This window comes from Macaca mulatta, chromosome 7 (genome assembly GCF_049350105.2).
Source record: "Macaca mulatta isolate MMU2019108-1 chromosome 7, T2T-MMU8v2.0, whole genome shotgun sequence".
NCBI classification, from domain to species: domain Eukaryota; kingdom Metazoa; phylum Chordata; class Mammalia; order Primates; family Cercopithecidae; genus Macaca; species Macaca mulatta.
The window spans coordinates 77962854-77990402 of record NC_133412.1 but is presented as its reverse complement, the minus strand read 5'-3'; the positions used below and the strand labels follow the sequence as shown (position 1 = coordinate 77990402).

Sequence of the window (27549 nt, the reverse complement as noted above, 5' to 3'; positions counted from 1 at the left end):
TCCTAACCTCTTCTTGGAGACTGTGTTCTTTCTGATTTCAGGTATCTCAGTTCTCTAGAATCCCCTGGACTGAACCTTAAGAATTTTCTTATAACCCTGTCAGCTGTTGCCTTTCAAAAACTCAGTGTAACGCTGAGTAAACATTCTGGCCTCTGGGCTGTGCATCTCCTAGCCTTGGGGATTAGACACTGTGCTCATATTTTCCATCCTTGATTATTCTCAGTAGATTTTATTTTCTTTTTCCCCTCTTCCCTAAGGCTTCATTACCTCCCATTTATTCACATCTCTTTTCTTCATTTTTCTTGTTAAGGACAGATTTAGAAAATGAGTTTAGTCTCTTGGCTATTTTAGAGTCATCATTAATTTCTGTTCCTCTTCATTCCTTAGCAGACTAACAGCTTTGTGTCTCTTTCTCCCTTGTTTCCTCTTAATGGGTCTTTGAAAGTCTCTTTTCTTCCTGGGTTAGCCCCTTTGCCTTTTGGGGCTTGCCTTGGGCCCAAGAGGCCTCTGCCCTTTCTGGGTGGTCTTCTAGGTGATGCAGCCACTGCGATTGTTCTGGGTTTAAAGTGTATTGGGTCTCCCAGAGGGAATAAGCCATGCACTACCTCTGGCCGACTTCCTGCAAGCTGCAGATGGGGTCTCCCAAGATGCACCTTGAAACCCATATGAGGGGTCCAGGCGAGGCCTGAAATACGCCTGTGGAAAGGTATGACCCTCTCAATGATGTGTGTGCTCCATGGGGGCAAAGACTAGGTCTCCTTAAGTCCTGTTTTCTCAATGTAAAATTTGTATTTGGAGAACAAATGACCGACTGAACAAATTACTGAGGGAGGGGGAGAATGAAGAAGGGAAAACACCACACATTTTGAAGGTGGGCAGACTAGGCTGTGAACCCAAGTTTGACTTTGCCAACTCTTTCACTTTGCATTCTTGGCCAAGGAGCTGAGCTTCTGTGTCTTTCCTAGAACACAAGGAAATAATTCCCACCTTGCAGGGCTTTGGGTGAGGATTAAAGGAGTGAACATAAAGCACCTTTCTCAGTGGCTGCACATGGTAGGTATTCAGTAAATGGCACGTCCCACACCCTTAGAAGCTATTTTAGAAACTTGATCCTTACTAAAGGTGTTCAGAAGCCCAAGCTTGAAGCCCCTGGGTTTGAGGCGTCTTTGGGATTCTGTCCCCTGTATGTGAGGAGAGCAGAAGTTAAAGGGGAAAGGGAGTTACAGAGCTGGGGTGGGGATCTGGCTGGAGTCCCCCAGCAGAGACCCTCCATGTCTTCTATGGCAGCCTCAACACACACGCACACTTGCCAGCTCATCAGTGTATTGCTGTTACCAAGAGGGAGCTTTGTCAGTGTATTACTGTTATTCTCAATGAGGAAATTGAGATAGAAAAAAGGGCTGCAGTGACCTGGAGCCAGTCCTGTGGGGAGATTTAAGAGCTAGAGTTAGAGCATGGCTTGCTGGTTCTTAAGCCTCCATTGCAGCCCACTTCGGCCTTGAGTCCCTCTCCCTTCCTCTGACAGCTGTTTCTCTTTGAATCTGGTCATCTCTCCACCTCAGGTTTTACATCTGCATTTCTTTTTTTTTTTTTTTTTTTTTTAATGTGGTTGCCTTTGGCTTTTTCCGTGATTGTGAAGCCTTCACTCAGGATAACTCCCATCCTATTTGCATCTGGAGGGCCAGTTTATACAGAGAGAGGGGTTGAATTCTCTAGAGGGTCTGGGGTGTAAGGCACCATTGAGGGCCACCTGCCTCTCTCTGTAACAAGGTGACCTGGCTAGATGGGACTACATCTGTCTTGCTAGAACTGAGGCTTTGCTGACCATCAGAGTTGACTGGGGTTGGGCTTAGGGGAGTCATCTCAGTACATTTCAGAACTGACTTTACAGAATGATGAGGGCCAGGGAATCCTCAGGGACCCTACAATTGGCCTGTTGGGACCCTGACCCAGAGCCCATGCCCTGAGAGTGTGGTGGTCTGTTTCTTCTACTGCCCTGGTGATGGTCAACATGTTGTTATGGAACATAGAAAGAGTGCAGACCTATTCTCTTTAGATGGTGCACAGGTGACCTTCTCCTCTCTCTATCTGTTTCCTCATCTATAAAATGGGTCCAAAACTGTTGCCTGTACATCCCCCTACAGGGTTATTGTGAGGACAGAGTGAACAATGTTGAGAAAGGACTTTGACAAACATAGAACCTGAGTACCCAATAGGGTGCTCAGGGGATGTTGTGTCCTGTGATCGATGCTCTGGGTATGGGCTATATTGGGTTGTCGAGTCTTTTTGCCAGACTCCTGGGGGTTGGGTGCTAAAGAGCAGAGGCTGCTGTGGGATGTGGTGAGGGAATCTCACCAAAGCACTGGAATCCGGGAAAACTTGATGAAAAGACTTTATCCTCTTGGGTTTTACTAAAAATGGAGACCAAGAAAAAAATGCATCCTGGTCTCAGTTTGAAGATCAAGTTATGAAGATCTTGTGAAGTATGTTGCTGATGCAAATTATGTCAACCTCATTGCCTGAAACAAGCATTCCCCCTGCCCTTGAAGCTGGTAGGTAATCCTTGATTTTTTGTGCTTTAGAGTCCTACAAAGTCCACTCACAATGGCCCTTGGGGTCCTGTGGGGCTTTTCTGAGACATGAATGCATTAATACCATCCAGGAACATCTGTTGAGGATCTTCTCTGCCTCGGGAGAATTCATGCAAATTCTCTTAATTCATGCAAAGGTGAATTAAGTTTAGGTCTTTGGCTTCAGTGGGATAGTCTAGGGGTGGGAGAGGGAGACAGCATGTAGAGATGGTTACTATACAGTGTGATGAGGACTTGGGGGCTCCCTGGGAGCATTTAGCATAGGTGGGGGATGCATATTTGGGGATAGGGAGGATTCCAGCAAGAAAGGTTTCCAGGCCACCTGAAACCTGAGGGTGAGTGTGAGTCAGCAGCTGAAAGAGGCTTTCTGGGGACATGGGTGATGATTGTGTCAGGTAAAGGGAAACATGTGCTGCATGTCCAGAGGCCTGGCAGTGAAAGAGAGAGCCTGGTATGTTTGCAGGGCCTAGGCCTGTGGGACCCACTAGACCTGGAACCAGACTGACAAGGTGACTCCCCACCATGCTCCCCTGTGGCCCCAAAGTCGGTGTACTGAAGGTTTAGAATCTTTGCTTCCAGGTACCCTGTCTCCCAGCATGGCCCTGTGACCTGAGATCTCTCTCACTGAGGCAGCAGAGTGATTCATGTTAGGGCAGAAGGGGGTTCAGGGCTGCAGAAAGACAAGGCCCTCTCCCTGTGTGCCTCATTTGCTGCCAACTACAGGTATCTGATGCCTCTATGGCTCCTTCCAGAGGGGCATCTTGGTGCTTCCTCCACAAAGGCCCCAACCCCTCTTACATACAAGTGTCCTAAGGATCACAGCATCCTAAGAGGTCTCCCTTGAACTATCTGCCATACTTCGACCCATTCTACATTTTTTTTCCATGCATTCTGCAAGGAACTGATTAAACATTGAAATCTCATCCTCTTAAATGTGCCTCTGATGTTCTTAGGATATGAACCAAACTCCCTGCCTTAGTCTACTGGGTGAGTGTGAGGCAGTCCCATGCAGAAACCTAGATGAGGTCTGGGTGTGGGACCAGCCTCGAGACCAGTTCCAGCATCTCCCTGAATGTCCTCCAGGGCTCTCTGCTCAAGCCACACTGGGCTTCCCTCGATACCCCTGTGTGCCATGCCACCTCTAGCTCATGGCCTTTGCCTGTGCTGTTCCCTCAACTTGGAATATTTTCATACAGCCTCTGACTCGCTTTAGTTAATGTCTATTCCTCTTTCAGGTTTCAGCACAAGGGTCAAGTGCACAGATCCAAAGGCCAAAGACATCCAGTGAGTTGGCCTGAACTACATGGCAGTAGAAAGTAGGCTGCTGCCTTTTAGAGACAACAGGCATCTCCTGATGCTTGTTGAACCTGAGTCCACACTGTGCTGTTGCCTCTCAGTAGCAGGTGCCTGCTCCATAGGGGAATTAAGGAAGATGACCCCCAAGTCTTCCCCCAGGAGTAAAAGGGCACCTTGGTTCTCTTGTCCTTACTACATCTGGCAAGTCCAGCTGTGTCCCTGAGGCGGGCAGCTCACTCCCTGCAGGAGGCAGTGGGGCTCCCCTCCCTGTGCCAGCTGTCCATTTGCAGCTCAGGAACTTTCCCTGATGCCAGCAAGGGTGGTGTTTGCAAAGAGCAACCATGTGCTCCTTATTTATTGTGTGGAAAAGAAAACAAATTAAGCTCTTGTAATTATACAGTCAGACATGGTCTTAAATAAAGCTTAAGCAGTCAAACTCCATTTAGAATATTAATAATTGCCTTTCGCAGCCCTGATCCCCAGCAGCTTTCTCTCTTTCTACTCCTCCCTTCCCTTCCCATCCATCTCCACTCTTCTTCTCCCCTGGCTCCCTCATTGGTGCAGACCTCTGCTTGGCCCTCAGAAATCTCTGGAAGACCCGCTGGCAGTGACTAGGTATGCTTGAGAGCCCCTGTTGGACTTTTCAGAGATCACTAGTGGCATTTATTAAGTGATTTCACAGTCATGGGGTTGTGCTAGAGTATTCTTGTCCTGCCCCTGCCTCCCTTATTTTGGTTAATCTATGAGAAGTTGCATAATATTATGATTGAAGACACAAGTTTTGCATCAGTCAGAACTGGGCTCTGTTCCTTCTTTGACTGCTGACCAGCTGTGAGACCTTGGTCAAGTCATCTAATCTTTTTGAGCTGATTCTTCCCTCTGGTAAGAAAATCATCTCCCTCATAGGCTTGTTTTAAGACTTGGATGAGATAATGCATTTGAAGTTTTGGCACACAGCAAGTTTCTTACAAATATTAGGCCTTTCATTTACTATAACTCTAGATCATACCTCATATCAGAATTTTATGGAGTTTCTTATTTTAACTTTTCTGGATTCAAACATTTATTGATGTGCCCAGAGCCTGCAGGTACATATTAGGTCTCCCAAAGCGTCTGTGAAGTGAAATGGATGCACCTGCCTGGGGCTGGCAGGAGGATCTGGAGTCGGGGTGGTCAGTAATACCGTGTGATGTGTTGTTCTGATGGTCCACTGACATGCCTCCCTCACGACTAATGACCAATTCTCTGAGCAACAGGCTATCTTAATCATTGCAGCTATAGTGCTTTACATACCACATCTCAAAATACCATCTTATTTAATATGCTGTAATAAGATGAAGTAACTAGCAATTACCATCATCCCTGTTTTACTAGTGAAGAATCTGAGAGCATGCATTGCTCAAGGCCACACAGCTAGAAGTAGTAGAGTAGGAGCTGGGACCCAGGTCTCAGACTTGCTCAAGTTCTAGCTCTTTTTTTGCTATGCTGGGCTGTTTCCTATGCCAGTGCCAACACCTGGGAGGAGACTCACCTGGTTTCCGGACCTCAGAGTCATGATGCTCCTTCAAGACTTAGTATGAATCAGTCAGTCACCACCTTACTGTCTCTTTTAGTTTCCTTTCCTGTGACATGGAAAATGCGCAGCAGCACTGGTTTTACTTGTGATATGATGGTAATTGGGTCATTGCCAGAAACTAACTTGAAAGTAGTTTGGAAACACTGAAAGATGGTTAGGTTCAAAATCTCTATTAGGTGATTATATGGATAATACCGTAAAGGGCCTTGTTCAATGCAGGTAACAGGTACTTTGGAAATGCTAGCCACAGGATTCAGGAAGGACATGGGTCTTAAGTTTGTCCTTGGAGGAATTTTTGAAGTATTATACAGGAAGAGGGGAGAAAACTCATGGAATGTACATGTGTGCACATACAAGCAAGCAGGAAACAAAGCGAAGAGAAATAGAGAAGAAATATTTATTGTGTTAAGTTCTGTGTTAGGTGTTGTTTCAACAGTAATCCTGTTGGAATAGCTGGTATTTTTCCCATTTTACACATGAGGACTCTGGGGCTCAGAGAGGTTATGTAATTTGCTCAAGGTCACACAGCTACTGAAGAGATTTATTCATATCTATAAATGTCTGGTCCAGAGCTCATGTTCTTTCTGTTGTAACTGATATAAAGACCAGATCACCTCTCTGAGGGAGTTCAGGAGTCCGGTGTTCCCAAATGAATATTTAAAAATTGTTTCTTCTTGGGAGAGAAACTGATGCTACCATTTTTGCTTACTCAACTCCCAGCCTCCGTGGTTCCCTCTCTGGGGGTTCAGCACCATGGCCAGAGCCCAGGGAGCCCTCCCTTTCCTCTTGGGCGGTGAGCTATGAACAGCGCCCCAGACAGAAGCTCCCAGGCCCTGGTCCCAGTCTTACCTTCCCCTAGCATTGTCACAGCTGCTGGTGGGTTGACCTGTGTCCTTAAGCAAATGCCACTGCCTTGGCACAAGCAAAGAGTCAGGTGCATGTGGTGGACAGGTGGCCTGTGCTGTGTTTGCCAGCCCTCCTGCTGGGATCTAGACCCAGATGTAAACAGTAGAGGGAGTGCCCCTTCCATTCTGCCTTCCAGAGGCCCAGTCTAGAGTGTATGAGGATTGTGATTTATGACTTTGATTACCCTGCATTGAGGAATTATCTACGGCTGTAGGATTCCAAAGGATTCTGAGCAGGAACAGGATTCTTTCTTCCAGGTCAGAGTTCCCAAGGTCAGGTCTGTTCTGTTACTGTTGAATGGAGCCTGGAGCAAGTAGATTTGTCATGTGCTTTCTCACAGGAATAGACAAAGTGGGCCAAATGGTGAGAGAAGCACAGCAGAGCTGGCTGAGTTATGATGTGGGTGGGTTTGTCCCCTAGAATGATGTGATTTTTTCATTCTTAGAAGGTTTTCACCTGCATAGTATAAAACCAAGTCCCCAGCTGGAGATCAAGACAACTTCTTGCTTATGCGCATGTGCACATACACACACACACGTATACACACACTCAGGTGAACACATGCCAAGTGTCATGCCAAGGGTGTGGATTTTGGAATTAGGCACATGGACTCAGGCCCTGTGGTAACACTACCAGCTTTGTGACCTTGAACTAGCTACCTCACCTCTGAGCTAGCTTGGATCAGCTCATGGATTATTGGATCCCTTATCTGTCAATGAGAGTAAATCATTATAATAATATGGGCCATAAAATGTTGTTGGGAAGATTCAATGGACAAATATCTTTAAAGCACATAGTGATTAGCTCCTAATAAGCATGCAGTAAACGTTACTTACGATTTTGATTTCTCAGAAAATGATTTCTGTATCCCAATTTTCTTTAGTTTACTCTCATGATTATTGGTAATGACTATGGAAAAGTCCTTATAGCAAGGAAAAATGATTAGCAAGTTAATTAATTGTTTGCACTTATGTTCGGATATCAAGGTTTTAAATTAAGTTTAGGTCAGCCATAGCAGTAGTGCGGGTCTAAGAAATAATGAGTTGAGTTTGGCACCCTGTTCAATGCAAGACTTAGGAAAATCGAGCCATTCAGTGAAATTTACCAGTATGCTTTAACAATGATTGTGATCAAGGTGTAAGTCATTCCTTCCACTTTGCACAAAGAACTATAAGCAGAAACACAGTTCACAAGTCCTAATGCTAGTGATTATTCCTGAGAGTGCCAGCCTTTGGCCAGGCCCACGCATCCATGTGCTCTTTTATTCATTTGCTTCCCACTTGTTTCTCAAGTCTCAATTCAGATTGCATTGTTTCTATGCCCTCCTCAACTCAGTTCATATTAAATCCCCAGCTCCTTGAGAATCTACATGAAACCAAGTGGGATGGGGGTTGACTCTGTATACTCAATATGAGAAAAGAATTCTTATATTGTCTCTTCCTTGAGTAAGTCTACTTGGACACTACCAGATCTCTTCAGGAGAGAGGCCATGGAGTGTAGGCATGAACACTACATTTCCCGAACATTTTGCAGAATTGGGCAACAGAGGCCAAAAAACTGTGCATAGTATAAATTACAGAAAATGGTGGTGTAATGACATTGTTGGTGAATAAATTAAAGCCCTGAGTCATAAGGCCAGTAACAGAGAGGGAGCAGAGAAGTTTAATTAAAAGGAGAAAAGAGATGTTTTTAGCTGACACTGGAAGTGAGACACAGGTGGGGGCAGAGTGGGTAGAGAGGGCAGCTCAGAAGAGAGGACGTGGATATTGCTGGCAGTCAAGGAAGGGAAGAAATGAGGCCAGTACTTCTGAAGCTGAGGAGGAGAGAGAGGGACAATGGGGAGAATCTTAGTGGACACAAAACAACATGGGCTTTGGCAGTAAAGATAGCTGTCATATGTACTCTGCAGACACAGAATAAGCTGGATGGAAGAGTTCTGATGAAGACAGATGAGATCCTGGAGAATAAGGAGTAAAATCAGAGGTGAACTGGATCTCCTTGGAGTCACAGCATTCTGGAGATTGTTCTCCAGTGTCATTTGTATCTGCAGCTGGCTTTTCTTATAAATACTCTTTGACTTATCCTTTGTAGGAATGAGAAGTAACCCAAGACATTTGGGGCGAGAGTGCTTATCTTGGGCCAGGGGGCGTGAGTAAGCCTGTGGCCAGCCTGGCTGCAGCCTACCACCATGTGGGTCCAGCAAGGGGTCAAGACCATGGGGGAAAATTCAAAGTCTGAGCCAGAAGCAATCCTTTCTGGACAAGAGTTCTTCCCTGGATTCCTCTGGAAACAGAGTAAATGAGCAAATTTTTATGGGGAGCTGCCTTTTTCACCCATACACCCAGCACACCCACATTTCCCAGCACAGTATAAGTACGTAATTAGTGTTGAATGATTGCATGAGCAGAGATGCCTTTTAAGATAGAGAAAGCAAAATGGCACTAAAGCTGACTTGGTTTAGAGCATTTGCTCCTCTCTTTTGTTCACTGCTGTGAAGTGATACCCAGATGGACACACGGCACATAGTAGGATCTCAGTAAATAACACATTGTCCAAAGTGGGACACTTTGGAGAATGGAAGGGAAACTAACCTGATGAAATTCCAGGATAATAGATGTGAGCTGGGACTGTTTGGGCAGACCGGAATGTGTGGTCACTTGTCACCAGTACTTGATACAATGAATTAGTCTTGTATCCTTGGAACTATCTAAAAAAGAATGAAGGTCCTGCCTCCTGGCCACATTACCTCCATTTATGCTTGGGCTCATTCAATAAACATCTACTAAGCACCTGCTCTGTACCAGGTATCTTGCTAGGCATCAAGGAGACAACTAGAGGGAAAAGCTGTGGTTTTACTCCAGGATTCCCTCCATTCAAGAGGCAGCTAGACTTTTGAGAGATACATGATTTGACAGTGTGACCAGTGCTGAGCTAAACGGATGGATGAAATACTCTGGGAGCACGTGAGTGGGGAAAACCAGTCATCTGGAGGTGGTGGTCAGGGAAGGCTTCTCAGAGGAGGGATATATCAGTAAGTCATGGAAGATCGAGACCATCCTGGCTAACACGGTGAAACCCCACATCTGCTAAAAAAAAAAAAAATACAAAAAATTAGCCGGGCATGGTGTTGGGTGCCTGTAGTCCCAGCCACTCAGGAAGATGAGGTAGGAGAATGGCGTGAACCCGGGAGCCCCTGCACTCCAGCCTGGGCGACAGAGTGAGACTCCATCTCAAAAAAAAAAAAAAGAAAAAAAAGAAAAAAAGAAAAAAGAAAAAGAATTTGCCAGGCATTCTGGGAGAAGACCGAATGTCAAGGACAATTGTCCAGGGCACAGGGCTCATTATAGATCAGCTCAACAACGCCAGGCTGCTGGATGCTGGGAAATATTGTTGTGACTAAGACAAATGAACCATTAACCCCATAGATAATATGAATTGCTTGCTACCAGATATAATAGTATATAGACCATTGGGGCTGTGATGGGGGAATTTCTGTATGAGTTGGGAACCTGGAGGAGGGGCACCTACCCTATATGGAGTGGTGTCCTTTCTAGATGCTGACATTGGCCCCTAAGGAGAGATAGGAGGTAGGGAGAGAGCCATCCAGATACTCAGGTGGACTGGGAAGAGAAGGTTTTGTGTGCCCTTTTTATACCAAGGGTATGGGGTACCTCTCACTCTTTTGCAACAAATGTTAACTGGGCAAACAGAGTGGCCACAGTGCTGGACCAAGGCAGCAACTGTTCTGTACAGACCTAGAAGGTCTAGAGGTCTCCGTGATGCTCCTGGAAGTCTCAGAATGAGGAGGGAAAGGCTGGGTGGAAGATACTGGAAAAAAGAGACAGGAAGCTGGAGAAGGAGAAATAAGCTGGGGCACCCATCTGCCTACCCATCCAGAGCTTTCAAATGTAATATTAAAATGTTCCTCATTATTTTCCTTGGATGAATTTGCTATCCTGATGATATTAATTATTCTTAAAGGTCAACAGCGCTCTTTCGAATCCCCTTCTGTTCTATCATGTAATCAGTTAATTAATTGGAAACCATTTAGCGCGTCTGCTGAATGAGCTGTCTGGTGCGAGTTTTCTTGTTTTGTTGCTCCTGCAGTGATGGTTCCCTCCTTGCTCCTGTTTTCTTTCAAGGATTTGGAAACTTCAGCGTGGGCCCCCTTCTCCCCTCTCCTTCTGCTGGCTGATCCCCCATTCATTCACAGTTGGCTTTGAAGGTGTTATCTCTTTAGCTTTTTCCTTTGTGAGTCCTTACTGGCAATATTAATTCATTTCCACTGAGTGCCTACCATGTGGTGGGCACTGTGAGGGGCATCCGTATGTGTTATTTCACTTGATTCTCACCACCTCATGTGGTAGAGATTTTGCTCCCATTTCAGAAGAGAAGAGAGTGAGACTCAGCATAGAGAAGTGAGCTGTTCATGAGTTGTCTAGCTAAAACGTGGCTGAGTAAGAACAGAACCTTCTGGAAGCCTTATATCCTGATATGCTGTGGCGCTGAAGCTTCAGAGTATCTGGGAGAGGAGAGTTGGGTCTTGTGATAGGGTTTTCTTTAGAATTCTTAGTCCCAGGTGTTGCTGGTTCATTACAGGAGTGAGCATTTGAAATATGAAGCTGGAGCTCTGTCTTCCCCGTCTTTCTTTATTGTGCTTCCATTTTGCTCTTCCATTTTGCTCTGATGTACACAGAGGGCATTCCTCAGCAGCTGGAGGGCAGATTAGAAGCAGGATTGCAGTGCTTGTGGTGAAAAATCTCTGCCAGCTCCTGAATATGCCCAGCACCCCAGCACGATGCAGTCACACGAAAAGGCCGACCTCTGCTGGACTCAGGAGCAGCTCAGCATGTTTGTTCAGCTGGGATCCCCTGCCCAAATCCCTCCTGGAGAGGGACTCGAGGATGCTCCAGCCCTGATGTGTCACTGTGTGATCACTCTACAAGACCTCTCCCTGCCTGGAGTATGTAGGTCATTTCTGGTTGACCTCTCTCCATGACTTTACCGGTGCTCTCCTCCATGCTAGTGGATGGGTCTCCATTTTGTCATGGCTATCACACATGGTCCCAGTTAGTCCAGGGAACACAGTGAAAAATTGGACTCCAATTCCCCTCTCACTGACCAGAACTTCAAGTCTTTCCAGACCTGGGGGTGAGGAAGGCTTTCTAAATTTTACCTAAGAATGGCAGGATCCTGTCCTAGTGGTGGTGACAGGCAGCGATCACTAGGAGCACAGGAGACAGGGCCCTAGTAATGTAGCCCCTCCTGCTAATGCTAGCAGGTAGTAAAGGGCACAGACTCTGCATCCAGACTGCTGGGGTTCAATCCCTGGCTTCCCTCACACAGCAGCTACTGACCCAGGGCAAGTTGTCTAACTCACTTGCTCTGTAATCTCCTCTCTGTAAAACAGAGATGATGATAATGATGATAGTAACATATCTCTCATAGGGTTGTTGCAATATTTAAGTGAACTCTTATATGCAAAACCCTTAAAGATAGCTGGCCAAGAGCAATCACCATGTTTGTTCTGCTATTATTGTTACCACCTCAAATACCTCTGTGACCCCAGCAGCCATGCATTGAGTACCTGCTATGTGCTAAGCACTGTGTTGGGCATTTGACATGCATTAATTTATCCTGATCTTTAGAGTTGCCCCATAAGGCTTATATTATTAGAACTTGCATGGTCAAGATGAAGAATCTGAGGTCCAGAGAGATTAAATAACTTTCTCAGGGCAGGCCCCACATTGACTTGGTCCTGAAAGTGGATCTGCTACTACCTTGTTCCTCATGTGAACCCCAGGGGTGAGTCTCCTGGACAACACTAGGGTAGAAGGCCCCTAAAGGCCAATGGTGTACTTACATGTCCTCCTGGGCCCTGCTAGAAGTGGGGCAGAGGGAGTCCAGCTATGGCTTTTTACATGCGCAGGATCTGGTCTAGAAAAGTGGCAGGGCAGGAGGCCTGAGCTGCTCTGGCTTAAAAGCACCTGAAGCCCCCAGGCAGCTGTCAGCAAAGCCGCCACTCTTCTGCGCTGGCCACTCCAGAGAGCAGCCTTAGAGAACCCTTTGACGCTATCCGCCGACTCTGCCCCAAGCTCCTAGGACAGTACCTCAGGCACTGAACTAAGGTCTCTGTTTCTTGGCTTATCCTCTAGCCTCGAGGGATCCCCCTCCTCAGGCAACCAGGGGTATGGGCCCCTCAGTGGGCCTAGGCACAACTGTGACCCCTTGAGTGTGGCTCTGGCTGCCCTGTTGCTACATACTCATCTCTTCCCTCTCTCTGCCCAGCAGCACCCCTTTGACCATGGCTGGGGCACCCCTCCTCCCTCCGGGCTCCCCAGCTCCAGCTTTGGGTCTCACTCATTGGTTTGGATACTCTTGTCTGAGTCCTCCTTTCTCCTCTGCTCTCTTTTGGGACCATCTCCCCTCATCCTGGGACCCTCGCTGCCCCTCTCACTTTCTCTGGTTTCTAGCCTCTGTCGTCCTCTAGGCTCACCGGGCATGCAGTTCAAACAGTGTGTGTGTGTGTGTGTGTGTGTGTGTGTGTGTGTAGGAGGCTGGGTGGGGTGCGGAGGCACAGATTCCTCTTGTAATTGAGTGCAGGAAGCGAGTGCAGGAGGCACTTTGGGCAGCAGGGATCTCCCTTTAGTCAATGTGCAGTGCTGTGACCGCCCTGCCCTGGACCACCCAGAGGCACGTCCCCATTGGAGATTCTCCATCAAGTTCCGGAAGGGGATTGTGAAGTCCCCTATGTGGTTATTAATAATGGGATTTGTTCCCAGGAGCCTGTGCAGGAATCTCTCGGCTCCCTGACAGGGCATCTCTTTGCATCTGCTCACATGACTCTTTCATTTCCTTATATATGTATATATGATTGTCTAATTTTTTAGGGCAGAGGGATTTGATTGGAGCCAAAGTCAACTTGCCCATGGGGAAAACAAAATTTCACCAGATCATTGGTTCTTAAAGTGTGGTTCCCAAACCAGCAGCATTAATGTCACCCAGGGAACCTCTTAGAAATGCAAATTCTCCAGGCCTGCTGAATCAGAAACTCAGGAGGTGGGTGGAGCCTGGCAATTTGGTTTTTCCAAGCCTCCAGGTGATTCTGATACCCAGAATAGGAGAACCTCTCCCCTCAATGCTTTCTCAAACCCACACTCGGCCTGTGTTCCCTCTAACCTCTTATCTTGAAGGAGGGATTGGATGCAGCGTTGGCCTAATCAGGTTTCTTTATGAAAAGGCCCAGAGCAGCTTTCTGTTCACAGTTTGTTTTTAAGAGAGTCATAGATTTTCCTTTAATCTGAATAGTAGATCTTAGAAAGGGGACTGGTGTCTGGCCTGGCTAAAAGGTAATGAACAGGAATGTGCTTCCTCAGTCTGAAGAACAGCTTAGCACTCTTGCCCCTGCAGGTTCCCGCCAGCCTTCAGGGACCCTGGCTTCTCCAGCCCTGACAGCACCCTCCCTGGGCAGCTCTCTCCCAGCCAGGAGCATGGCCTGCAGCTGTACCTCTGTTCCCTTCTCCCTCTCTATCCCTTGCTTTGCTTTTGGTCCGTAGCGTAAGGGGTTCTTGATTTTTCCCACAGATGCTTTCTGCGTCTTTGTTTTTCTCTTGTCATGGCAGCTCTTGAGTAAAAATGAATGTGATGTCTTGGCCACATCAGCACATCATGTGCTGGGGCGTCTCTGGGGCAGTTGGCTCCCACACCAGGCTTGGCCTCCTCCTCCCCAGGTGGGTGGATCCCGGGTGAAAAGGCCCAGCATCTGCCTGGCAGCGCCCACCTGGGACTCCAGAGAGAGCTCACATGCTTCAGGGTAATTAGCCTTAGGTTAATTTGTCTGAAAAGAAACTCCCAAGGAGCAATGCCCACCCCCCCACCCACCCTCCCCACAGAATAGTTTCAATAACACTCAAGGTCTGGTGCAAAGCAGACAACATGAAGAAACACAGCAGATTTTAAGGACTTTGGTGGCCTTGTGCTGCAGTGGAGACCCAGGTGCAGGTGGCCCATAGACCTCAGGGTGAGGGCCGCATCTTCCCTGGACCTCAGGCCCTGCCCAGGCATCTGCTACGTGGGCTGTAGGAGGCAGCACACGGGCACCAGCACATCCCTAGGGGAGCAGGTGCTGCCTGTTGTCTCATTACAGTAGGTCTCTACATTGCCTTGTGAACTCAGACTTTACTGAATAAAATAATGCCTGAATTCAAGGGGGTCACCGCCTGGACCTCCTGTATTTGTTTTAATTGTATGGGCGTGCTGTGGCTTCGGTGGTGACTGGCAGTGGGCAGAAACAGTGACAGAGCATGTTCACTGAGTGCCTACTGAGGGTCAGGCACTGTGTCAGCTGCTGTGCATACCCCATTTAATCCTCACTACGGCTCAAGCAGACATGCCCTATTATTATTCCCAACTTCCAGATGAGCAAACTGAGGTACACAGAGGTGAAGTAACTCACACAGAGTCACACGACATGAAGGCAGCAGTAGTAGGACTGGCACCCAGGCCTGTGAGATGCCAAAGGCCACGATCTTACCCATCCTGAAACGCAAAGGATCAGAAGTCACTCCTGTAGCCAAGATTGGCCAAAAGGGGAGGATCCCTCAGCTGCCCTGGTTTGAGTATCAGGAGCCCTGGTGCCAGCCACCAGCCTCTGCTACCATCCAGCTTGGTCATCTTGGGAACTGACTTAACCTCTGGGATTCCCATTTTCCTCTCCCATAGTCAGAATCCAGGACTCCGGGTCCTGGCTCCAACACTGACTTGCCTGGTGACACAAACAAGTTATCTCCTCTCCCAAGTCCTCCTGGATCTCACAGTCTCGGCGTCCCCTGTGTAGGCCAAGGGTGATGGGCTGGGGGATCCCCACTGTTCTCCCACGTTCTGTGAGGTTCTGAGTGTGCTCCTCAGCCCAGAGACATGAAGATTTGTGCTGACACCGAGAAAAGCACACCTACTGGAGGGAACAGGGCAGGGCTGCTGGCTGTGGGACCCGGGCTTATAGAGTGAGCCCCTGGTCCTGCTCAGCTCCAAACGTGTTTCCCTCAGGAGGCCAGGGCAGGACAGGTCCTGCTGAGGCAGCACAGAGCAGAAGGGCTGGGGATCCTGAAGGGTAGAAACCCAAATGTCCTTGAGAGGCAGGGAGGGGTCAAAGAGGCAGAGCTCCTCAGACCTCCTAAGAAGAATTCTCAGTTTGTTTCCTGGTGGAGCCAGACTGAGACAGCTGGTGGGTATGAGTGTGTGTGTGTGAATGTGTGTGTGTGGCATAGTGTGTAGTGTGTTTGGTGCATGTGAGAGAGAGAGGGAAGGAGAGAGAGAGAGCGTGAGCACCTTCATCCTCCTTGACAGTCGCTGGGAGAGTCTGGCTTGGCTGCGCAGTGGCTGTGTGAGTTCATAGCAGTGGAGAGGTTGACTTCACAGGGACAGAAAGAGGTCCCAGGGTAGGTGGGTGGAGGAGGGCAATGGGAGGAGCAGAAGCCACACACTGCAGGGTACAGGATTGTCTTGGTCCCTAGGCCTTTTTCTGCTGTGGTCTCTGCAGAGCCTCTTTGTGCACTGTGGGTGCTTCATAGAAAGAAATGCTTCCCTCCAGTGTCCTTGGAAACTCGGGTTGGCTTTGGGTCTCTTTGGATGAGAGAGTTTTGTGGGACTTCCGTTGAACTTTCTATACATTTTTTGAGCACTTACTGGGTTCCAGGTGCAATAAAGAATATAAAACTGAAAAAGAAAAGGTTGTCTTCAAGAAAAGCAACCTGGTGGGGAGGCCAACACAGTCACAGCTGTCACTCCAGGTCAGCAGTCTGAGACGCAGGCTGTGACAGTCGAGGCCCAAGAAAAATGCAGTGGGAGAAAGTGGAAGGAAAGAAGATTTTAGAGTGGGTGGCACTAGCTGTCTGCAGAGAGAACCACTCAAACTGTGCCTCCAGGGTGGGGAGAAGGACATGAAAGGTGCAGAAAGCACAGGGTGCAGTGGTGTGGAGCAGGAGAAGTGCCAGGGAGCTCTAAGATTGCAGCCAACAGGGCGATGCCATTCTGTCCCAGGTGAGTTTTTAGGGTTAGCTATGGCAGTGGGGGCTGAAGGATGAGGGGAGGAGGTGGTATTGAGAGACTATACAGAAACAGGAGGCTGAGGTCACCTTGTGGAAGTACTTGAATTCCAAGGTGGAGTTTGGACTTGATAAGGTGGACCAAGCATTCTGGAGGAGTCCAGTTCTCTGTACCCACATCTGGTCTCCCATGTGCCATGGTCCTTCTCCACCTCCTCAGCACATGGCAAGTCCTGACCTCTCTTTTCCTTCCTGCTCTGAGCTCCAGCCTGAGAGGATGCTGGCAGCTACTCAGTGATGTTGCACTGTGCTCTGGGACAACTGGAGTGATTTCCTTTTCATAAAACAAGCTATGTGACTGCTGGATTCTAGGATGGATTGGCATCTGGGGAAAGAAAACCTGACATTCCTTTGGAGAACTTGTAATGACAATTTTCTAGCTGCTGACTGCTTCTCTCTACTGGGGACTTCAGGCAATGTCTGGATTTTTCAGATGGTCCAGAGTTGTGTCTTCCAATATGTAGCGTTTGGCCACTCATGGCTATCAAGCACTTGCATTGTGGCCAGTTCAAATTGAGATGAGCTCTGAGAGTGAAGCACACATGGATTTAAAGACTTAGTACAAAAAAGAATGTGAAATACCTCATAGATACATGGATAGACAGATAGATGGATAGATAGATAGATAGATAGATAGATAGATCGGTAGATAGATGCGTAGATAGATTACATGTTGAATGATGTTTTGGATATACTAGGTTAAGTAACATAGTGTTGCAATTAATTTCACCTCTTTTCACTCTTTAACATGTGACTAACAGAAAATTTCACGTGGTATTTTTGTCTTTTATTATATCTATATTAGAGAGTGCTGTTCTAGACAAGGGGTTGTCACACTTTTTATGAAAAGGGTCACATAGTAAATATTTTGGTCCCTGTTGCAACTGCTCAACTCTGCTGTTGTAATGTGAAAGTGGCCCTATTAGTTTCTCATTGCTGTTGTAACAAATTAACACAAAGTTTGTGATGTAAAACAATACAAATGTATTGCCTTACACCCGGAAATTCAACATGGGTCTCACTGGGCTACAGTCAAAGCATAGGCAGGGCAGTATTTCTTTCTGGAGGCTATAAGGGAGAATGGGTGAATGGGTTTTTTTTTTTGCCTCTTCCAGCTTCTAGAGGTCACTCACTTTCTTGGCTTGTGGCCCCCTCTTCCATCTTCAAAGCCAGCAACATTGCGTGTCTTTGTACCTTCCTTCATTAGTCACATAGGTCCCTACTTTCTCTCTGCCTTCCTCTTCTACCTTTAATGCCTATTACATTGGGACCATGGGATAATTCAGGATAACTTCCTGATCTCCATGTCTATAGGCTTAATCACCTCTGCGGTGTAAGTTAACCTATTAACAGATTCTCGGGATTTTGATGTGGATACCATTATTCTACCTGGAACACAACCATAGACAACACATAAGCAAATGGACATGGCTGTGTTTTGGTAGAACTATAAAAACAGACTGCCAACCTGCAGGCTCTAGTTTGCTGACCCCTGGCTTAGAGAACATTTCTCTAAGGATGTTATGTGGGTATTTTTTTTGGCTAGACACTCCATGGAGAAGATTCTATGCTCCAGTGAGTTTGAGAGACTCAGTTTGCCAGGTCCTTCTCTCATAGTAAAGGCTCTGAGAAGTTCTGCAGTAAATAAGCATGCTTAATTTTAATACAACAGTTTTCAAGCAATATGATCTTTTCCCCCTTGTAATACCCATGAACATATTACACACCTCAGATTCCAGGAACACACTCTGGGAAACCCTGGTAGAGCCCAGAACAGGCTGCACAGAAAAAGCTGCCTCCAGTCTCCTGAGCTAAGGTCAAGACACCAGTCACGTCAGTTGAGATTTGATTAGAGAAAGCATTTTGGCTTCGTTAAAGTTCATTAAATGAGCCATCCAGTGTAATTTAACTGAATAAAAATGGCTCAGATGGCTTTAACCCCCACTCCCTTTTACAGCAATTTAATTGAGGGAAAAGCAAATATATCAATGATGCAGGAAAATATTTCTTGGCCTTCAAGAAGAACGTTGTGCAGCAGCACCTGCTTCCTTGCCATAGGCATTAGATTTTAACGGGTTGGCTCATGGTCCCTCCTTGGTGCTGGCAGCAGGCCTTGGTGACAAGATTATATGGTGCCTCCTTTCTTCCTATTGATTCAACCCAAGGCCCTTGCAGCAGCCACCCTACAGCTCCTTTGGTGGTGGGCTGCAGATACCTCTAGTGTGGGGCTGATGGTGCACAGAAGTCGGTCAAGATGGAGAGGAGGTATAGGTTCCCTGGCTCTTAGAGAAGTGGGCAGTAGGCTGCTAGCTCCATCCTTCTTCTGTGGTTTGTTCTTTTTTTTTGTAGCAAAGTCTATGTGGGGTTTGGTGCTGCATCAGGGAATTCTCTTTCCTTACAGATTTTTCATTAGTTCTGGTCTAGAACAGCACTCTTTTCTTGCAGATTCTTCAGCAAAATCAAAAGAATCCGGGTATGGTGTGTCATGAGAAGGGGCTGGTGGTCTCCAAGATGATTGCTATGATCTGAACATTTATGTGCCCCCAAAATTCATATATTGAAGTCCCTCCTCTTCTAGGTGATGGTATTAGGAGGCAGGGCCTTTGGGAAGTGATTAGATCATGGGAGCAGAGCCCTCATTAATGAGATGAGTGCTCTATAAAACAGGCCCCCGAGAGCTAGCTAGCCCCTTCTACCGTGTGAGATTTAAGTGAGAAGACATCTGTCTCTGAGGAGGTAGATCCTTGAACCTGCTGCCCCATTGATCTTGGACCACTTAACCTCTAGAACTAAGAAATAAATTTCTGTTGTTTATAAGCCACCCAGTCTATGGTATTTTGTTATAGCAGCATGAATGGATTAAAACAAAAACCAAGGAGATATCTCTTTTATGGTGAGAAAAAAAGAGGCTGGGCATGGTGGCTCATGCCTGTAATCCCAGCACTTTGGGAGGTCGAGGCAGGTGGATCACCTGAGGTCGGGAGTTCGAGACCAGCCTGATCAACATGGAGAAACCCAGTGTCTACTAAAAATACAAAAAATTAGCTGAGCGTGGTGGCACATGCCTGTAATCCCAGCTACTCGGGAGGCTGAGGCAGGAGAATTGCTTCAACCCAGGAGGCAGAGGTTGCAGTGAGTTGAGATCACACCATTGCACTCCAGCCTGATCAATAAGAGCGAAACTCCATCTCAAAAGAAGAAGAAGAAGAAGAAAAGGAATAGATACTTGATGATGTTAGATCTTAAGAAAGAGGGAATTGCACCTTTCAAAATGCTGCCTTTGTGGATGAAAGAAATAAGAAATAAGATTTGCACCATGATTATTGCAGCCAGCAAGTCACAGACCCTGGGAGCTTGCAGGATTGGGACTTGCATTCATTGTTTTCTGGTTAGCTGTGCTGGATGCACCAAGACCAAATGGTGCTCAAAAGAGTGCCTTTCTGCAAGCAGCAGAATGAATCCTCCAGGAAGAGTCAGTGACTGTGGCATTTATATCTGGGATGCAAGCCGAGCATGCCTCTGGTTCTCTGTTATCTCATTTAATAACCTTTTTGCAGGAGGAGGCTGGAGTACACCCAGGGGGTGGACAAGTGGGCAGATACCAGATTAGATCTTAGTGGCTGGAACCTGATTGGGAGGCTGGTTCCCTGGAGCCACCAAGCATAGACAGAGCAAGGGGGTGACAGAAAACCATGACTTGGAGGCTTTCAGGGATCACAGTAAGGCAGCCAACTTGGCCATCAAGGCCTCAGGGCAAATGAGGGGCTGAGAACAGGTATATTAGTTTGCAATTGCTGCTAGAACTCAATGCCACAGTCTGGGTGGGTTAAACAACATAAATTTATTTTCTCACAATTCTAGAGGCTAGAAGCCCAAGATGAAGGTGGTGTTGGCAGGGCTCATTTCTTCTGAGGCTTCTCTTCTTGGCTTGTAGGTGGCCATTTTCTCCTCCCTGTGACTTTACATCTTTTCTTTATGTCTGTGTCCTAATCCTCTTCTTATAAGGACACTAGTCATATTGGATTAACGACCACCCATATGTCCTCACTTAACTTTAATTAGCTCTTTAAAGATCACATCTCCAAATACAGACACAATGGGGGTTAGGATTTTTTTATTTTTTATTTTTTGAGATGGAGTTTCACTCTTGTTGCCCAGGCTGGAGTGCAATGGTGCAATCTCTGCTCACTGCAACTTCCGCCTCCTGGTTTAAAGCGATTTTCCTGTCTCAGTCTCCCAAGTAGCTGGGATTACAGGGGCCCACCACCATGCCCAGCTAATTTTTGTATTTTTACTAGAGATGGGGTTTCACCATGTTGGCCAGGCTCTTCTCGAACTCCTGACATCAGGTGATCCACCTACTTCAGCCTCCCAAAGTGCTGGGATTACAGGTGTGAGCCACGGTGCCTTACTGGGTTAGGATTTTAAAAATGAATTTTGAGGAAAGAAAATTCAGCCCATTACAACAGAAAACACTCAAGTGAGAGGGACCAAGGAGGTATGGAGGTGGAGTGAGCATCCAGGAGCGAGAGTGGGAGTGCACAGGTGAGGCAGTCTGGTTTAATAGCTCAGAGATGCAGAGGACCTGCCGCCAGCAATCCCTTACACATGCAAATTCTAAGACATACCTGCCCATTAGCCTGCCTCTGCCAGTAGAAGAGGAGGTGCTTCCAAATGTCAGCCCCACTGTTAATCCAGGAAATCCACAAATCCTTCCATTTTCAGGACCACTTTTCAGATGGGGCTTACTGTCTCAACTCTCAACCCCCAAAGGGGCAACAGGTTGGTTTCTCATCTGGTTGGTTTCTCTTGGCAACAGGGTCTGTCTTGTTGACCCTTTTGTAACAACAGGGTTCCCAGGGTAGAAGGTGAAATCCTCCCCATTTGTGGGCTCCGTTTCTGCCGTAGTTGGGTGCCACCATTAGGAAGGTCATACAACTGCTTACTGTGCCAAGGTTTTTACTGGTCAGAGGAGAGGTTGCCTGGGAGGACCCCTGTTCATTATGGGGTTAATGCCAGAGGTGACATCTCAGCTCTGTTGTTCCTCAGGGCCCAGGGTTCAGCCATCTGTGTGTCTGGCTCCTTGTTCCCGGAGCACCCAGTAGCCACATCATCATCGTTTATTACCTCTGGACCCCAGAGTCTGGTCTGTGAGAGGGCCAGTTGTGCAGCACAAAATTAATGGCTTTGTTTGGAAGTCTCGGGCGAGAGATAGAAGAGGCAGTGTCACGGAACTTGATTTTGGGAGTTTGATGCATCGTCTCGTAAAATCTTGCTCACCAAATTAATTCAACGGTCAGGTGGCTTGGAAACTGGCCATTGACCCAAGCAAAAGTCAGAGACGGGTGATAATGGATCTATTAGGGAGGAGGCCCACGGAAAAGGCTGCCACAGGGCTCAGAGGCAGGATGGTTCTTAATTAAACTCTTGTCTGATGAGCAGAGTAACCAGCTCATCAATAATTGATGACAGGTGCATATAGGTGAGGCCCCAGCTAGAAGAAAAAATCAGGGGCAGTGAGTTCCGAGTGGGTGGCAATTCATATAGAAGCTTCTTTATTTACCCTGCACCATGAGAATTTATCAATGCCGGTGAGGGCAGGGTGGCCAGAGGCATGCTCTGCTTGTTTTGTGGAGTGTATATGTTTGCCTTACTTCTTGTCTTTTTTGTATAAGTTCATTCCTGGGGCTTAGTGCTTCTACTGTGTGTCTGGCAGGGCATTGTGTACAGTTGCAAGGGTTGTGCACCCTGCACTCCTCCCTGAACTTGTGCAATACAGTTTCCAGTCTCCGCAAACAGGCACTGGGTTTTCTGTGTCTGTGGGCAGAGCACATGAGTGCTTCAGTCCATTCCATCCATCCAAAGAGCCAGAGGAATCCAGGTGGGGCTTGATGGGTGAGGGAGGGGCAGGGGGGAGATGAAGCCGAGATAGCTCTGAGAGAGCAGGAGCCCACTTTCCCCTTAACAGGTGTCTCAGGACCCCTCCCTCCTCTAACTTGTAATAAGGCAATAATGCTATTTCTTATTCTTTATTTGCCCAGAATGTCTGTTATTTTCTTTCTTTCAGAATCCAATTTTCTTTTGACATTTCTGCCTAATGTAGCAAAGCATGACCTTTGTGAGAGGACATCACTGGCAGCCTGCTCTCTGCCTCGGGTTCCCCAGGACTCCTGGCAGGCTCCCTGCCTGCTCCTCCCTCAGAGATGGGCAGGGCTGCCCATTTCACCTGGGCTGTTCCTGTCTGCTGTCTTGCTAGTTCCCACCAGTTGCTTTTGTACCTTACCAGGGGCATGTTCTTCAGGGCTCAATGAGTCTGGGCTTTCTGACTGCCAACTACCCATTGGATACAGCTTCTCAGCTTCAGAACCATGGGTTTTGTTCAGGGAGGCACTGGAGAGGGGTAGGGAGCTAAAGGCAGGGGAAAGGCACCTTCCCAAAGTGCTGCAGGGATTACCTCGTGGATTTGGAAGTTGGGGGCTTGTCCAGCTTTTGCTGCTGTGATGCTCTTGTGCATAGAGTAAACCAGGCAAAATAAAGCAAAACAGAAGATTTCTACCTAGATGAATCAAACACTTAGATTTAATAAAACCTCATAAAGCCTAATGGCAATGGAGACTCAGAGCAGTACCAAATCCTGTTGTCCTGAACCCCAAGTTTGAGCTCCTGGTCTATTAGGGTAGGGTCATGACTCAGTGGGAGTGTGTGTCTGGTCTCCAGCTCCACCCTTCTGAGCAGGAGCTGAGCTGCTCCATGGGGCTTTGCCCAGGTGGTGTCCTCAGGTGGTCATCATTGCAGTTCTTTTATCACACCTTTCTTTCTGATCGGTGGAGGAACAGTGAAAGTTTGTAGGAATAAGATGTATAGTCGTTAGGGGTTTTGTGAAGCTGAGCATGATGGATGGCTTAGGTGTATAGGCTTTTAGTGAGCATATGCTATCATAACAGAGGTCTCAGCCTTGCAGAGAGGAGGTTGGTGACAGTGTAGGGCCATGGGGACTATCCTAGAGGCTTAAAAACTCTGAACAGAGAGAGTGCTGGGTACAGGGAAGACAGCAGAACAGTAAACTTGGGAGACATCTACGTACGTTTCTTTCCCTTCTCCTCCAGTCACCTGCACCCCCAGCATAAGACTGCCTCCCCTGCACAGTAATGGGCCGTCTCAGGGACCCAGCCAGTTCAGGCTGAGTTAGAACCAAGCCACCTCACCAAAAAGGGCTGCATCCAATGAGAAGGGGAAGCCATGTATCTTTGGTTTTTCTTGTATTTTAGTGTCTACCCTGTTATGAACTGGGTAGACTCTCTCCCTATGTGATCTTACCCAGCCTCAACCTCTCCCATGAGCTCTAGACCCAGGAATCCAGCAGGCGATTTGACTTCTCTCTTTGGATAGCTAACAATGTCTCAAACTTGATATCTGCAAGGGGAAGGTCTCTATCCCATAGCCTCCATGTGATCCTTTGGCAGGCTTTCTCATTCTACTCAGTGATGTCACCATTCACCTGGCCACTCAATGATGTCACCATTCACCTGGCCACTCAGTTCTCTTTCCTCTCCAAAATCCAATCCAGTAGGAATCCTGGCAGCTCTACCTCTAACACTTATCTTGATCCATCAACTTGATTATCTCCACTCCCTTCTCTTGGTTGGAAGACTGTAGCAGCCTCCTAACTGGCCTGCCAACTTCCAGTCTTGGCCTTCTATTTTTAAAAATGGTAATTAGACTATGTCACTTCTCTGCTGAAAACCATCCAATGCCTCCCCACCACTCTTTAATATCAAATCCAAACTCCTCCCTATGGCCAACAAGTGTGGCGTGAATCCCTCTCCCACTTATCCCAAAGCACTCCTCAGTCCTTCCTGACTGACTTCCTTCCTGATCGCCTGGATCTCTCAGGCCTTGACATTTGCTACTTCCACTGCCTGAAACACTCCTCCCTTGGTACTCAGCCCTTTCTTCTTCTTGGCTCAGGACCAATGCTACCTTTTCAGAAGGCACTTCTCTCTGAGCCCTTCCCACTCCTGTATCAGTTACTTATATCACGGTGTTGATACTCTTCCTTCTGCTTTTCATCTCTAACTTGAATATAAGATTCCAGAGAGAACTTCCCTTCCCCCTCAATGGTCAACCCCTTCATTCCTCAGTGGAGCCTCAATAAATATTTATTGTAGAAGTCATCTAAATATAGGTGTGTGTGTAAGCATATGTATGTGTATAAACAAGAGTCTGTGTTTGCCTTTAGTACCTACAGGTTTAATAGACACAAGTATACACACATCATGTTTGTGTGGATAGATATTTACCTAAATGGAATCAGCACTGCCATTTGTTCCCATCAGTAGATGAGTACATTGTTCCTGGGATGCCACTTCAATTCTAGCAGTGTCTAACTGCTGCCTTTAAGGGCTGTTATCACATCAAAAGTTGTTTGCTGAGCCTGGCAAAGTAATAACCGTGGGCGTGTTTCTTCTTTTATCCAGAAGACTAATGGCTGCTCCTTTCCCCTGTACATCCTAATGAGAACAATTAAATAGCCATTAGGAGGAGAACAGACGTGTGAACAAAAGGCTGATGTCTTGATCATTGGTGGGCATGTTTGCTGGGAGAGACACTGGCTAAATGGAATTGTAGGTGACCTGCAGAGTTTTTCGACCTGTGTGCATGTTAAGAATGCTAGTGGGCTTATCTACCCTGAGAACTCCCTGTCCTCTTAGAGAAGGATGGCTTCACAAAGGCTCTGTAAACTTTTATTGTGGGGAGGGCATATGGGGGAATGACCATAATAATTTAATGGTTTCTTTGATTTGTAAAATCTTGCCCTTTAAAAGGCCTCAAAAGCCTATCCAAACCTGATCTATGGCCTCAACTATTAGCAGATGTATCACTAGCCTAGCAGAATGAAGAAGAGGGAAAACATAGCCAGGCTCCAGTGAAATGACTAAGCTTACTACCTAGAGCATTATTTGTGCCAGACTTGTTTTAAAAATTTCCCTTTATTTGTCAATCTTGCAGAAACCTGTCAAGTAACCGGCTCACCACACTCTCGTGGCAGCTCTTCCAGACGCTGAGTCTTCGGGAATTGTAAGTTTGGTTTTGAAGACTGTCCAGGTACTGAAGTGCTGGTAATGGGTGAATGGGGAGAAGTGTCAAGCAATGGAACTACCTGAAGGCTGAGCATACATCTACTTGAAGAGCCTCCTTGGGTTGGTTGACATAGAATGTACCATATTCAGTGACAGCAATTAACTCTGTCGCTTGACTTCTGATGCTCTTTCTGGGCACAATCAATTTCAGAAGACAGGAGTCTCTTCTCTTATCATGACTTAATTTTGTGATCTGTAGGTAATTAGTTATAATAGTATAGATATTTATAATAAAGAATTTATAATAAATAACATTCATAGTATGTAACTTGATAGACTGTTAGGTATGCTTTCATTTATATAACCTTAGATTTATCATCATAAGAGTCATAAGAGGTAGATATTATTATTCTCTGCATTTTATGGGTAACAATTCTGAGCCCTAGAAAGACATGTGAGACTCAACTAAGACCACATTTCTAGGGACTAGCCAAGCTGGGACTTGAACCCACACCTTCTGACTTCAAAGTACGTGTCTTTTCACCACTCATAATCTTCTTCAGCATATTTGGCTTGAGTATTGACATGCAAGGGGTTTGAGGAGGCCATATATTTTTTCTATCTGCGTGTGGACTGCTTAGCCTTGCTGTGGTCCAAGGCTGATCAGGGCACCCCTATCCCAGCCAGCCATTCTGCACAAACAGATGTAAGCTGGATGAGTGAACATTCGTGACCACTGCTGGAAAAAATAACTCATGTTGATGAGTGAGTCATCGGGGTCATCTCTGTGCATGAAGGACATCATATTATGTTGAGGGTATAAATCAAGCAATAAATTGAAAAGGAATTGAGGCATGGATCAAGTTAGGGAGTCAGGGTTCCAGAGACACCACTCATGTGTTCCCTCTTATTTGGTGACGCAGATCCAAATTCACTGAATGCAGATTGCTTTACTCTACCAAGAGGCAATGACCTTGGACCTCTGCCTATGCCGTTGGCGTTTCAACTTGTTCTCCCTTCACCTAGCAAGACCTGACTTCATGGATGTGTCAAAACCTTACCTTTTCAGACCCAGCTCTTGATGCTTTACATCAAGCATCCCAATAACCTATTATCCCATGATGACCTTGTATACTGTAGGTGGAAAAGATAAATTAACATGACTACTACAATTTACTACTAACACTGATTTCTGAGTTCTTCCTCTGTGCCAGGCATTGTGCCAAGCAATCTATTAAGTTGTATACTTAATTTACTTTAATCCTTATGGCAATTCTGTAAGTAGGAATTATTACTATCACTTCACTTTGGAGGACACTAAGATGCTTAGCAAGGTTAAGTATCCTGTTTAAGGTCACTCACTGAATAGTGGCAGGGTGTGGACCCAAAGCCTTGACCACTGTGCTCAACTATCTCCCAATGTTTTCAGTCTGTTTCCAACACAAGGATCTATTCTATGATAATTTAAAAAAAAAGACATGATTGTGGTCTTTCTGAAGTTACCCTAGAACTGACTGAGGGCCTTGGAGGATCTCTTTCTTGGGTGTCTTGCATGTAATTATTCTGGAACCCGTCGCCCCTTCATCTTCAGGAGACCAGGGATGGCATCTCTCCAGGGAACACAGGGGGTCTGCTGTTGGCTGAATTATTGAGAAAATGTTCAGTGCTCTTTCTAAAAAATTATTGGATGTGAAATCAATGGTGTGCTGCTGCCCTGGTGACCTGTTTCTTGGAGTTTTAGAAACAGTCATTCCGTGGATATATATTTAAAGAAAATGTCAGATTTCTCCCAGAGGATCATGGGATTCTGCATTCATCTTTGCCTGGGATCAATACACCAGTGAGCTAGATGTGACTTATGGAGGAATGAAGACATTCCCTCCAGTGTGAGTCAGTGTGTGAGTGCCACCATGTCCATGGTACATTTATTTCTGTCATATATAAGAAAAAATTATATTAGAGAATAAAGAAGCCCCCCCTCTAAGGAGCAGTCGCCC

General features: G+C 46.6%; 1 protein-coding gene across 20 annotated transcripts in view; it reads left to right on the top strand.

Annotated features, from left to right (window-relative positions):
• NTRK3 (neurotrophic receptor tyrosine kinase 3) overlaps nucleotides 1-27549 on the top strand; it is a 386973-nt gene that overhangs the window by 85510 nt on the left and 273914 nt on the right. For all 20 annotated transcript variants that reach the window (XM_077937781.1, XM_077937778.1, XM_028850223.2 and 17 more), the window contains 1 exon segment: nucleotides 25482-25550. In XM_077937781.1, coding sequence (XP_077793907.1) covers nucleotides 25482-25550 — 69 coding nt within the window.